At 41.4% G+C, this 12971-nt stretch overlaps 1 protein-coding gene across 1 annotated transcript in view; it reads left to right on the top strand.

Moving 5' to 3' along the window:
• The window catches only part of HECW1 (HECT, C2 and WW domain containing E3 ubiquitin protein ligase 1), a 350139-nt gene that overhangs the window by 242453 nt on the left and 94715 nt on the right, over positions 1-12971 (top strand). Inside the window, exons 9-11 of the mRNA XM_067550377.1 lie at positions 304-404; positions 2975-4318; positions 7992-8093. Of these exons, the coding sequence (XP_067406478.1) occupies positions 304-404; positions 2975-4318; positions 7992-8093 (1547 nt within the window). The remainder of the gene's footprint in view (positions 1-303; positions 405-2974; positions 4319-7991; positions 8094-12971) is intronic.

The raw sequence follows: 12971 nt of genomic DNA, 5'->3' as shown, positions 1-12971 counted from the left end.
TCTGAAGCGAAGTTTGACATGGTCAGATTATCAGTCTAGGAAGACTCATCACCACATATATCCCAGCAAACCTGGGTTACTAACTCAACTGAATCTTTCCATTGTAGTTGGAGACATTGGCCCCACTTCCCAGCTATTCCTTCCCTCAGGCACGCAGACACGCCCACACTGCTAGTTGGAATAATACAGTGTGAATCACCTTTGAAAATGTCAGGTGTTTCTGAAAGATACGGCAGCTTTCTCCGTTCACTGTGGACACTGGATAAGTTCACAGTCTCTGTAACAGTACTTGCTTTCTTACAGGGACAGGGTCGTCAGCTACACTCTGGGACGTAGGCTTCCAACAGACCACGTCAGTGGCCAGCTGCAGTTTCGGTTTGAGATAACTTCTTCCATCCATCCAGGTATTTGTTTCTTTAGTAATGCCTTATTTACGGAGAATTGGATTTTTTTTTATATATATATATTCTTTTCACCTACAGAGCCTTGAATTCTTTTAGGGCTAGACTGGCCTGAAGGACGAGTGATGAACAAAGGGTAGTACATAAGCTGGCCTGTCTCTGGAAGCACAATCCCTCTCCTGCTTCCCCTTTGCTCCTAGAGTGTGAAGTCATTTACTACTATTGTGTACATTCACTACTATTACATGAGTGTGAAGCCTATACTATTAAAGGACAATCCCTTCCCCTAGGATGACTCAGGGAGTGGGTGGGGAATTAGAGCTAAGGTTCTGTTCACTCCCACATAACTTACTCCAAGGAGGAAATAGCTCTGCTTACTCCTGTCCACGTGGATCCAAGGTGTGCTTAGCCCACATAGGGATGTAAGGGGGGTTCTTGTTCAGGCTTACTCCCTTACACAGGATACGTACTGCCAGTCACAATTGTGCCCATAGAATATAGTTCTTTAATAAGAATTTATTGGCAGCCACTCTGTAAAAATGCTTTTTTTGCAACATGTTCCACATTACTCACAACAGAGAATCCATTACGTCAATATCAGAATAGCATAGAGAGCGTTCTAGTGTCATAGCATCAAGACCTTTATGAATATCAGCATGGACTCACATTAAGTGTTGCTTCTCCCACCCACTGCAAAAAAATAGCACTATATAAAGTTTCAGACCATGTCATATCCAATCTTCGGGCACACCAAGTTCTAGTTTTCCACAATACACGTGGTTTTAGATTGATTTTGTTCTTGTTGTGTTTGTGATCAGTGTCAGTGGGGGAGAAATTTTAAGTGAGAAATTATGGCAATATCATAATAGCAAAATAAATAAATAATACACCACAAGAAAGAGAAAGGGAAACCGTGGGATGGAGGAAGGAGCTGTTATCACCATTTTAGATCTCAGCTTTCCAGCAAGACTTAACCTTTTACATGCTGTATTTAATCAATCAGTACAAGTATCTTGCTTTGGTGATTAGTTATATTTTGTTATTTGCACAATGGCCTGTGGGTTTGAGCACCCTATGAATAAACTGTTCATTAGTAGAAGTGGAGCTGGTTAAAATTTTTCTGATTTTGACATTTTTCCATGAACATTTTCAGAAAAAATGTGCCCATTTTTTTTGGCCTGTTCTAGTTATTAGGAAGTCCTATAATGGTGGTGCCTAGCAGATTTCAGTGTGATGATCCAATAGTATTGCCCAGGGAATCTGTCTGTCTCGCTGTAACGGAGCCCCTGTGAGACTATAAGTGCTTACTTTGAAAGCAAATAATTATATTAGTAGATGGAAAATTTGATCCCTGCTTGTTGTACAACCCTCTCTCACTTTCAGGGCATAATTAGGCCAGTTGGCAGTGGAAGGAGTGTTGGTGTTGGTTGAAGCTAGGTTTTATGTCAGGTATGGAGTAACTCCTGGGAGGAGGTGGGGTGGACAAGAATAATATCAGAAGATGTGAGTATGTGGAGTGGATATCTTCCTCCCAGTAGTGTAGGGTGGAAGTGGGGCTCAGTTCCCCTCTTTGGGGAAGTGTTAGGTATGGATGGGGGCAGCAGTAATGGGATTTGGGGGGGGGGAGAGGGGGGTTGGGAACAAAGGTTGAACCCTTTCCCTGAGAATGTGTCCTGGATGGGGATTCCCAGGAAGTAGGAGTCCTGGCATACATTATATGTACTACTGTGATTAAGCTGCCGATTGTTATATGCATTGTACAGAGATTTCCAAGTGAAAACGCAGTAAGTCTCAGTAGCAGTTTAGTGACCTATATATGTAACACTGTATGAATTATTTTAATTTTCTTGGATTTCTGTGGATGCCTGCGCTCCCACAACCATACATTACCCATGCCCCTGATTCAGTTAATGACTCTTGTTAGAGGACAAGGTGGGTGAGGTAATATCTTTTACTAGACCCACTTCTGTTGGTGAAAGAGACAAGCTTTCAAGTGCTCTTCTTCAGTTCTGGGGAAGGTACTCAGAGTGTCACAGCTAAATACAAGATGGAACAGATTGTTTAGCTTAAGTAGTTAACACATATTGTAAGAGACCATTCAGGGTGAAGTGGCCAGTTCACACCTCTGCAATCATAGGACAAAAAAGGGGGGTTAGTGGGTTACAGATAGTTGTAATAAACCATAAATCCAATCTCTTTATTAGGTCCATGATATTTAGTATCTAGCAAAGTTATGAATTTAAGCTCCCAGTCTCATCTTTTGAAGGTGTTGTGCAGGTTTCCTTTAGGATGAGGACTGAAAGATCAGATACGGAGTGATTGTTTTGTGGAAAGTGTTCGTCCACTGGTAATAAGGTGTTTTTGTCTTTTATCATTTTCCTCTATGAGTTCACTCGAGAGCGTGGTGATTTTCTGGTTTCACCCACCTTAGTTGTTATTGGGGCACTTAGTGCACTGGATGAGGTACAGCACATGTTGTGACAGGCATGTGTAGGACCCATGTGTTGTGGGGGTAGGGGAGCGGGTATTTATCATTGTAGCAGTGGAGTAATTCCTTTTCTTGTTGCACGCAGATGATGAAGAGGTCTCCATTAGTGCAGATCCTGAGTCAGCTGAACTGCAGGAAAGCCCTTTGAACAGCACCGCAGAGGAAATCCTTGGTGAGCCTCCCTGCATCGGCACAGTGATCTCAGAAAGTTCAGCTCCAGAGCGGCTAAATGGATGCAATGTGAATGGTGTCAATGTTGATAGCCCTGGGGAAGTCAACCAGAACAGCTTAAATGAAGAGCTAGCAGGAAATAGGGAGGTTGGGGCAGTGCCAGCAGATGCTGTTGCGTCCTTGGAATCCATCCCAGGGGAAGTGCTACCTTCCCTGAGTACTATGGACCTCACTGTGCAACTGGCTCTGCTGGCTTGCATGCCTTCTCCTGAGACTGAAGTTAGGGAAAATAATAAAGTCAATTCCATTACTCAGGGAGACGACAACATCTTTACCAGCATAGAAGCAGTAGATATTGATGAGGTGAGTGCAGACGTACAGGCTGTCAAGGACCTAGAGAAAATTCAAGATGAGGAAGGGGCCTCAGCCCAGGAGGAGGAAGATAACAAGTTGCAGCTAAGAACAACAGTGAAGAGGAAAAATAGACCCTGCTCCTTGCCTGTGTCTGAACTGGAGACGGTGATTGCATCAGCATGCGGCGAGCCTGAGACCCCTCGCACACACTACATACGGATCCACAATCTGCTTCACAGCCTGCCCTCAGCTCAGATGAGCAGCGATGGAGAAGAGGAGCAGGGAGGCGGCGAGAATGAAGAAGAGTCGACAATCAAGGAAGCGTCAGAGAAGGACGTGGTTAGCGAGTCTGAGACGCTAGCGGCAGATCCTCCTCCTGAAAGTGGAGTTGATGAGTATTTCAGCCGGGGATCTGTGCCCCGCAGCACTTCAGTTGAGCACCTCTCAGACTTAAATGAGCAGTTGTTGGATGGGGAACATCCCAGGACTGGAAGTGAGAGTGAATCGAGTTCCAGGCCTTGTGGGGACAATGAGTGTGACACCTCCTGCTATAGCACCTCCTGCTACAGCACCTCCTGCTACAGTACGTCCTGCTACAGTACCTCCTGCTACAGCCCTTCCTGTTATGACAGTAACAATCGCTTTTCCAGCCATACCCGTTTCTCCTCTGTTGACAGTGCAAAGATTTCTGAAAGCACAGTCTTCTCCTCGCAGGATGATGAGGAAGAGGAAAACAGTGCCTTTGAGTCAGTGCCAGATTCAGTGCAAAGCCCTGAACTGGACAGGGAGCAAGTGGACGTCTCCGCCCAGTGGCCAGATGAACTTGTAGCTCATGGTGGGATTCCACAAAGAGCGCCAGAAACCCTAGAGTCCCCCGTGGCAGGTCCGAGCAACAGAAGAGAAGGTTAGAGTCCGAAAATCAATATGCAGAACAACCTGATCATCTGGGTGTCAGCAGGGGCATCAGATAATCGGAGTTTCAGATAAAAAAAGGAATTCTCAGTATTATTAATAAATATTTGGGAGATGTGACCGGTGTCAGGTATTGCGGGATGGTGGGGAGGGGAGGGGGGGGGCTTGAAAAAAACAAAGCGAAGATGAACATTTACATCATCAGTTTCTGTTAAGTATTATAATAATAAATCAAGAATATTATAGGTCAGGTCAAAATTCTGATCACCAATTCTACCAGTCTGTCCCTTATTCCAAGGGATTTTTTGGTTTTACATATCTTGTGTGATACTATGTGTCTTACAAACAATGAGAAGATCTATGTGTGTTTATGAAGAGGCAGATCCTGAACTGGCGTAAATCAATTGATTTACAGCAACTGAGGATCTGGCCCAAAGTGTGTGTGTATGTAATATCTATACATATCTGTATATACAGAGAGTATATTATGGAGAAGTCCTAGTATTTTCTAGTTTAGGTTGAAGCCAGTTTTCTGTTATAAGCCCAATTTCCTAGCACTCTCCCCCTATAGTCACCAAAATCAACCTCAGATTTCACATGCGACAGATCATATTTCCTTGGATGCATAACCAAGTATAACTATCAAATACAGTTCCCATCCCCACACCTCTCTATAGGTATGTTGTATGTAGAGATATATTGTCTGTTTACATTGTCTTCATAGTTGTTTAACTCTTTTTTCCTGAATACTTAAATTCCTTGTGTGAAATTCCTCCCTAGTGTTACTTGGTTTACTCCAGTGGCATTGCACTAGGGATGAATTTGATCACTTGTCTTTTCTTCAGTTTGTTTCCTGTTTTTTTGAGGCTGAAGAAGTAAAGGCTTAGATGCTTGGCTACAACCAAAGAGTGTGCAGCAAAGGTCAAAAGAGGGGTTACAAAGGTAGTCCTTGTGTTCCCCACTCTTATGCTAGAATCTGCCTCCGATATGAGTTACACCAACTCTCTGTGGCTGCATGAGGATGATAACACAGCCAGGGATCACCAGCCCAAGTCATACCATCATTCCCTCAGCCACACCCCCTACTCCAACAAAAATAGGAGGGGTGCATGAGTCATTATGCCACCAGAGGATCTCTCTACCCTGGTGTGGTCCTGGATATGCCAGTTTGGGGCCTCCTTCCAAACATTTATGTACTGCATACCCTTAATTATTTGCTGTGTAGTGCAATATCTAGTCAAAAGAATCAAAATTCCCAGAACTACACAGCAACTGAGATGAGGGAAACATTTAGTAACATGGGCATTCTTCACTGTACATAAGGCTTTTTCAATGTAGGCAGTTTTTGTATATGTGTGTGTGTATATGGGTGCATGTGTGGCTTTTTTGTTTGTTTTGTGGTGTGTGTACATACAAAGAAAGAGAACAGAGTTTATGCCAGAATACAAATGGCTTCAGCACACTGCTCCAATACTAAGTTTCAGATTTCTGTAGATGTCCCTTGAGTATATCTAAAGGACACTGTAGAATGTTCGCTGGGGCTTTACTTTCAGTACCAGAGAGAGAATACAAGAGAAGGACAGCATGACTGGTTAGTTCACCATGTTCTTCTAATATTGGGTGAGATGTTTCAATAGTTGATCACATTGTTTAATTTATTTGGTGGTTATTGAAAGTACAGTAGATATGGTCGCCTCCATCTGCTCCAGGTGACTGACACACCATGCTTCAGCTGGCTTGGCGTAACTAACTTGACTAGGGGGAGTCAGTTATGGTGAGGTAAGTAAAGAAATGCAGATTGATAAACTGGCAATTGATGACGTAATAACTGTAGCAACAGCAACATTTAAAAATTACCACAGAGGTGTTTGCAGCACTGCATGGTAATTTAAAATAATGCTACCTATTCAAAGAGGGGGCACATCTAACTGTGAGATGTGTCTGTACACTTATTAGTGGTTTTAATGAAGACGTTTCAGATAATTGTGATATCATCAGAGCACTCAGGTGTGTGTGTAACTTTACCTTCATTTTGTCCAGGTAATTTTTCTCATTCATGAATGGTGCAAGTTTGTTTTTTTTTGTTTTTTGTTTTTTTGTTTTTTTTTGGGGGGGGGGGGGGTTTACAAGAAAAGCATTTGTATTAAATTTACATATAAAATTCTCTTCTGCATTTCCATGTAATATTTATATTCTACCTGTTGGCTGTTTAAGGGGGGAAATATTTTAGATTACTTTTTTTAAACATTTAAGTTTTGACGATGACAGGATATAGCTTGTTTTTATGGAGTGGTAGGATTGTGCCATGAAAGGTAGGTAAACCAGTCAACATATACCGAGGTGAGCTCATTTGTATAGTTCTATCCTATTTTTCTTTTTTAAATACAGTGGTATAATTTTCTGGCAATATCACAAACATTAAAGATCACTTTATTTGTTAGGCTTACATTGGATCTTAACTGTACCTTTTTTATACATGCTGTAAATTACATACACTATCTGGAGTTGAAGGTTGCAGTGGGAAAACTATTGTCACACAGCTTGAAAAAGTGACCGGCAGTGGGATATATAATTCCGAATCTGCAAGACATTAAGAAAGGATTGGGGCAAATATTCTCTGAATACTTGAACCCATGAAGTGCAAAAGTATTGGTTCCAAGTGCTTACATTCAATTCTAACATAAAGAATAATGTGACCTCCCCACAATAAGGTTGTAGCTCCTGAAGGAATTCTAGTGACATCAAAAATGCTGAGTAATGTATTCACATCACCAGGATGGAAACATGTATAGTTTTCATTTATGTTTCACTTGGGTGTATGCATATAGATATATATTTAACACAATATAGTGTTTAAAAAATCTTCCTCTGCCCCATCTACAGTATGTCTCAGCCTCTTCTTCCTTTTCTGTATTTCAGATCTTCCTCTTCTTTATCTCAGGTCTCTTCTTTCCTTTGTCTTATCTTTTGCTCTCCTCACCCCACCTCTCTCCCACATGTTTTTGATCCTTCTCTCACTCTCCCCACCTTCCACTCAAACTTGAAAGTTTGAATTTTGAACTATTTACAGTCTAGTTTCCATGCCTTTAAAAGTATGGCAGATGCATGCCTTCTGCATTACAGGGACTACAAAATCCTGCCCTCTCAGTTCACAGGAACTCTTGTGGATTTGCTCTAAAGAAGGCTTTTGTGATAGCAAGGAAAGCAGCTCTCAGCATTTAGATGGAGTGAATTCAAGGTTGGAGCTGGGAGTTTGTATGGTCCTGCCAAACTCCTGCAGGGGCTTCCAAAACCTTGCACTTGGTCGTACTTATGAAGTACTTCTCCGACATCAATCCTGACTCTCCTCACTTACACTGATGTAAATCTGGAGTAAATGAGTCCAGAATTCAGCCCATCATTTCTTATTATGTGCTCAAGCCCAGAATCTGATTCTTGACTGCATAATTTTAATAATTCTTTAATCTTTGCCATGTAAGTTATTATTAAAACAGTGCCTGGACATATGAATAAGCCATAGCAGCTAATACACCAGGCTGCTGCCTGCCCTGTTTGTTTGAGGGGGGGTTACGTTCTTTTTGTCACTTGTTTTACAGTAGTGCGTTTTAAACCACTTTTTGCAAAACAATGAATGAATATGAATATCTTGAATATCTTGTCCATAGGTGATTGTCCTTTACTCCATAATTCTCAGCCAGTCAGCCAGCTTCCTTCCCTGAGGCCTGACCACCATCATTATCCAACTATTGATGAGCCTCTTCCACCAAGTAAGCTTTAGTTTTTTTAAATGTATAATTTTTTCAACCTTTCCTGTTAACCTAAACCGTGTACAGGTCAGTATGTCTCTCTAAATAATCCACTTGTCCCCTGCACCCAGCCTGTTCCAAAGCCACTTAATGTGCCCTTTTCTTTTCCTTATTTGGTGCTTACTTTAGGAGTCACCATGTCATCTTGGGCAAAATACATAACAGCTCTGGGCCTCAGTTTTCCCACCTCTAAAATGGGGATAATAACATTTCAGTGTATCAGAAGAGTGTTGTGAGGTGGTAAAAGTGTTTTGAGCTCCTCCAGTGAAAGGCTCTGTGTACTGTAAGAGCAAAGTATTCTTTTTGTCTTTAAAGTTTGTCCTCTAGCATAATTGTTGCATCCCTGTGTCATGGCATTATAGATATGTCTACACAGAATCTCAGAGCCTGGGTCAAATGCACTGGGCTTCCAGAGCTCATGCTATCAGACTAAAAGCAGCAATGTAGACGTTTGGGTTCAGGCCATAGCCCTGCGAACCTCAATCAATTGACCTGGGCTCTGAGTCTCGCTGCCATGGATATTTTTTTGCTGTAGAGACGTGCCCTATGTCAGCTTCAAAGACAGCTTGGGCTGCTTTCTTTGTCCTTGCAGCCTTGCTTGCAATGCCAGGAATCCTCAAAATCAGGATTATCTTTTGAAAATCAAGACAGGTAGCATTTCTTAATCAGAGCGATAAGAGGAAAAGACAGGGAGAAGGCAGGTCATGTTCTAGTGATGTCACATTTCAGTTGCAGTGCCCACTGTAACCGTTAAAGAGAAGGTCTCAGCTCTGAAGCAGAGTAATGGACTTATGGATCTACAGCTTCGTCTATCCTTGTGTGTTCCTAGAGGAATGCCCAACTATTTGCATTAGTGTTATTTGTCCAGTAGAGCGCACTCTCTGCCCTACAACACATTGTGTATCACCTTTCATGTTTAGCACATGATTTAACAGGAGAAAATGCTCAGCATTTTAAAACTAACCAGGCTTAAAAACAAAGCTCTCTATTTTCTTCTCAGCCTGAGTAAAGAGCATAGCTATTTGGCTTATAGTACCAACCACATTGTCAGCATTCCTTAAACTGAAAATAGCACTCGATGCTGGCATCAATTACACCATAGCGGTGAATGATTCAACTGCTTTCAGCCTCATGAAGTCTTATTAGGGGCACTGTGTGGCCTACCAGTGAATGAGGAACTAAGAATAAGCAAATATTGCTCTTCCCCCTAATCTTACCTTACCACTTTTTGAAGGGGAGAAATTTCCAGCTAGACTACCTATAAATGGGACACTGACAACAGCCATTCAAATGAAGTTTGACCTGAATCCATACACTGATCAGAGACATTCAAGTTCAGTCCTATGGCTTGCTTAATACATTCCACCTCTTTTTTAACACCAGCCTCAGAAGGTAAGTATTTTCAGTGTTGCTCCTAATTAAAGCAATTATGATGGAGTTTAATCTGCACAAAACTAAAAGTATAATAATCTGTTAGCAGAATACTATCTATTTAATATTAAAGCACCCATCACCTTGGTATCTGTACGCAACATCATGCTTGTAATAAACATAAATGTACTCTACCTGAGTATATCTCTCTTCAGTGTGCAATGCCATGTGAATTTTTGCTAAATAAATTAAATTAAATAATTCTTCAGTTGATAGCCAGGCAATTCTCAATACAATCCATGAAATTTTTAAAGTCCATAGGAAGTACAGACTAAGGTCTGATCTAAAAATTTTTCTTTTTCCAGTGTTGTGATAATGTGTCCTTGAAACCCTTATCACTCCCTAATCCCAACTAAATCACTCTTAAATGTTAGAGAGAGAGAGAGAGACTATTTATTTTAAATCAGGTTTACAGTGAATAATGTTTAGAGTGTCTAAAATGAAGAGACACTAGTGTCTGTCCATAGTTATGGTTGAAGATCATTTCCCATTATTATAAGGACAATGTTGACTATACCTTAACATTCCCATAGCCAAATCCATGCTCCTGAAATATCACATGCCAGATTTTAGCCCATGGTAGAATATTTTGTGAAAGTTTCAGGAAAGTCAATTAAAGGCTTTTGAGAGACATGTAGATTCAAAAAGTGAGGTGATTTTCCTCTGTCAGTGGTTTTCTTAATGGTTTTTGCTTCATCATAACCCCAAAACAATTTGACTTCAAAATTCAGTGTATTCTGTTAGTCCTGATAAGGATTTTTGCTTTGGCTATGTTTATTTTGGGGTGTGGGATAGAATTATTTAGATTGTAACATGATTTTTCATGTACATAGTAAAGTAAAGTAAAGACAAAAGTAAGATTCTAAAGCATTCATCAGGGTGATGTGTGCTTTGCAGAGTTTGTATGGTGCAATGGCAGTACTAATAGACGTATCGAATGGTGGAAACCCTACACTACTGAAGCCAAGAAAAACATTTGGGTTCTAATTCTGAGCTGCACCACTCAGAAGGTGTACCACAGGCAGGGAAGCAAAGGGGAACAAGGTGACTTTGTTCCTCTGAGATTGTCGGTTTGCCATGGACAGGTGTGGCTCATGGTGTAAGTCAGAGCAGCCTCAGAGGCTGCTGAAATGTGCATATAGGCTGCAGTGGTCCCAAAGGAACCATCTGGAAGTCCACAATAATTGGAATGCGGAGCACAGTGGCTGCACCTTCTCCTGATCCTTGGCTATCTCCTGATGTGCCCCTGCTCTAAAGTTACAAGGGGGCTGATGTAGGGCCATAATGTCAGCCTTGTACAGCCCAGAGAAACCTTCTGCTAAGGGGTAATTTACATGTGAGGTTATCGAGCTGGTTTTTTGAACCCTTTCTGCCACTGGAGCAACATAAAGAGGATGGAACACAGCTCAAAATCAGGGTCTTTGTCCATCTATTAGTTCATCGGCAGTCTATGCATTTATCTGTGAAGTAATCCATTCATCTTACTACAAATTCTGTATTCTGTACAGTTTAAATGACTTACTCTCCTGTGTGATGGGAGGGAAATAAATGCACATCAACCAACAGTGACTTCTATTTACATGTTGGCAAGGAATAGTCACACAGCACTCTCGGGTCAGATGCTATAGCAGAATGCTCTGACCCATTGCCTATAAGACAAACCTAGCAAAGATATTCTGATAGTGAAAATTCAGTGAGAGTCTATGTCTCCTTTATCCTGATCTGATGTTTTCACTGTGACCTCAAGCTCTGGACACAGCCAGCTGCTCCTAGGTTTGATTAGATGCTTTATGCTGGGAGGCTATGTTACCAGGCATGTGGCTGCAGACACACTGTAACATGCTTTCTTCATGCTTGTTACATTTGGTTGGGTTTATGGGTGGCACCTGCTCTAAGGCATTCTGTGTGACATTGTTTTTGCTGAGGTATGAATGTGTGTGTGGTTGTGGTCAGCAAGAGTACTGAGTCTGAATGGATATGTCTCAAGGAGATGTTCAAACTGTTGTCTGGGAATGCAGGGTTCCCCAACAGGCCCTGACTGACCAAGGTCCTTCAACAGCTCCTATAGGCTGGTTTGAATGGAGGACACATCATTGCCTAAGGTTCACGGATTATGCACCAAGTCATGATTTTGTTCAGTTTATCATCTTTGTACTCCAGTCTGGAATGTCAGGTGCTGCTTAGTCTTTTGCCCATACCCCCAGTCATGCATCCACATGGAGAATGAAGGTATTTTTAATAACAGTATGATAAGGCATGTCACCTTAGCTCTGGCCAACAGTCTCCTTACTGATTAGGCATACTGTTTCGGGGGAGGTAGCTGGTTGCAGAGAGTTAGATTCCAGATGCAGTGTGAGGAAACATAGCCCTTTATTGCTCTTGGAGGGTATGAGGGAAGGATCACAAAGAAGGCGGGTCTTAAGTTGGAACACTGAGGAAAAAGTGGACTCTACCACTCTTGCGTACAGGTGTGCTCCAGGACAGGAAATATATATTACTGTATAGTTGTTATGTCATCAGCTGATGGATCTTCATGTACAAATATTGTAGTTAGGAAATCAAATTTGTGCAACTTCACTCAAGAAATTTTAAGGTTTTTTATGCACAATTTGGTTAGCTCATTCACTTCTTAAATTTCCTCTTGCTCCTACATCTTTATCGATGCAACTGATGCTTTTAACCATCAGTGCATTTCATGCAAACCAACAAGCAGCTATCAGATGGGTACGGGGTTTTGGTTAGAATTATGGCCAGCTTTGACTAATTTCAACAAGAGACATGATGGTGCAAGGCTCAGTATCTTGTTACCAAGTTCTTCAGCTATCTGGTCCTTATCAGAGTGATAGATATTTAAAAAATTAAAATATGCAAATATTTCTGAGAAAATGTCCAACCAGTCTGTGACAAGTTTTAGGTAGAGGGCCTTAAGCTGCTCTGTATTATCCTTCTGAACCCTTCTTTAAAAAAAAAAAACACTCAGTTTTACATGGGGAAAATTTTATGCTCTGGAGCATGTGATTTGATTACTCAACTTAAGAAGCAGAACTATAAACGGTATCAATGGTTATGGAATTATCCAGCCCTTTTAAAAATATAGCCACTGTGTTTATCTCATTATTGATGACCTGTGGCACTGAATTCCACAGATTGACTGTATGCGCTATGTGAAGAAATATTTATGTATGTGTGTATACTACACATACATATATACAGCAAACCTGTGAAACTCATTGCCATGGGATGTTGTGATGTCCAGAAGTATAAATGGGTTAAAAAAAGAACTGGATAAGTTCATGGAGGATACGACCATTAATGGCTATTAGCCAAGATGGTCAGGGATACATCCCCATGCATGGGCAACCCTAAACTTCCGACTATCAGAAGGTGGGAGTGGAAGACGGGGTGGAT

Source organism: Emydura macquarii, unplaced genomic scaffold (assembly GCF_026122565.2).
Source record: "Emydura macquarii macquarii isolate MOO-44397 ecotype Brisbane River unplaced genomic scaffold, CSIRO-AGI_Emac_v2 contig_1263, whole genome shotgun sequence".
NCBI lineage: Eukaryota > Metazoa > Chordata > Testudines > Chelidae > Emydura > Emydura macquarii.
Note: the sequence above shows the minus strand (reverse complement) of the source record. Positions and strands in the feature narration are given on the sequence as shown.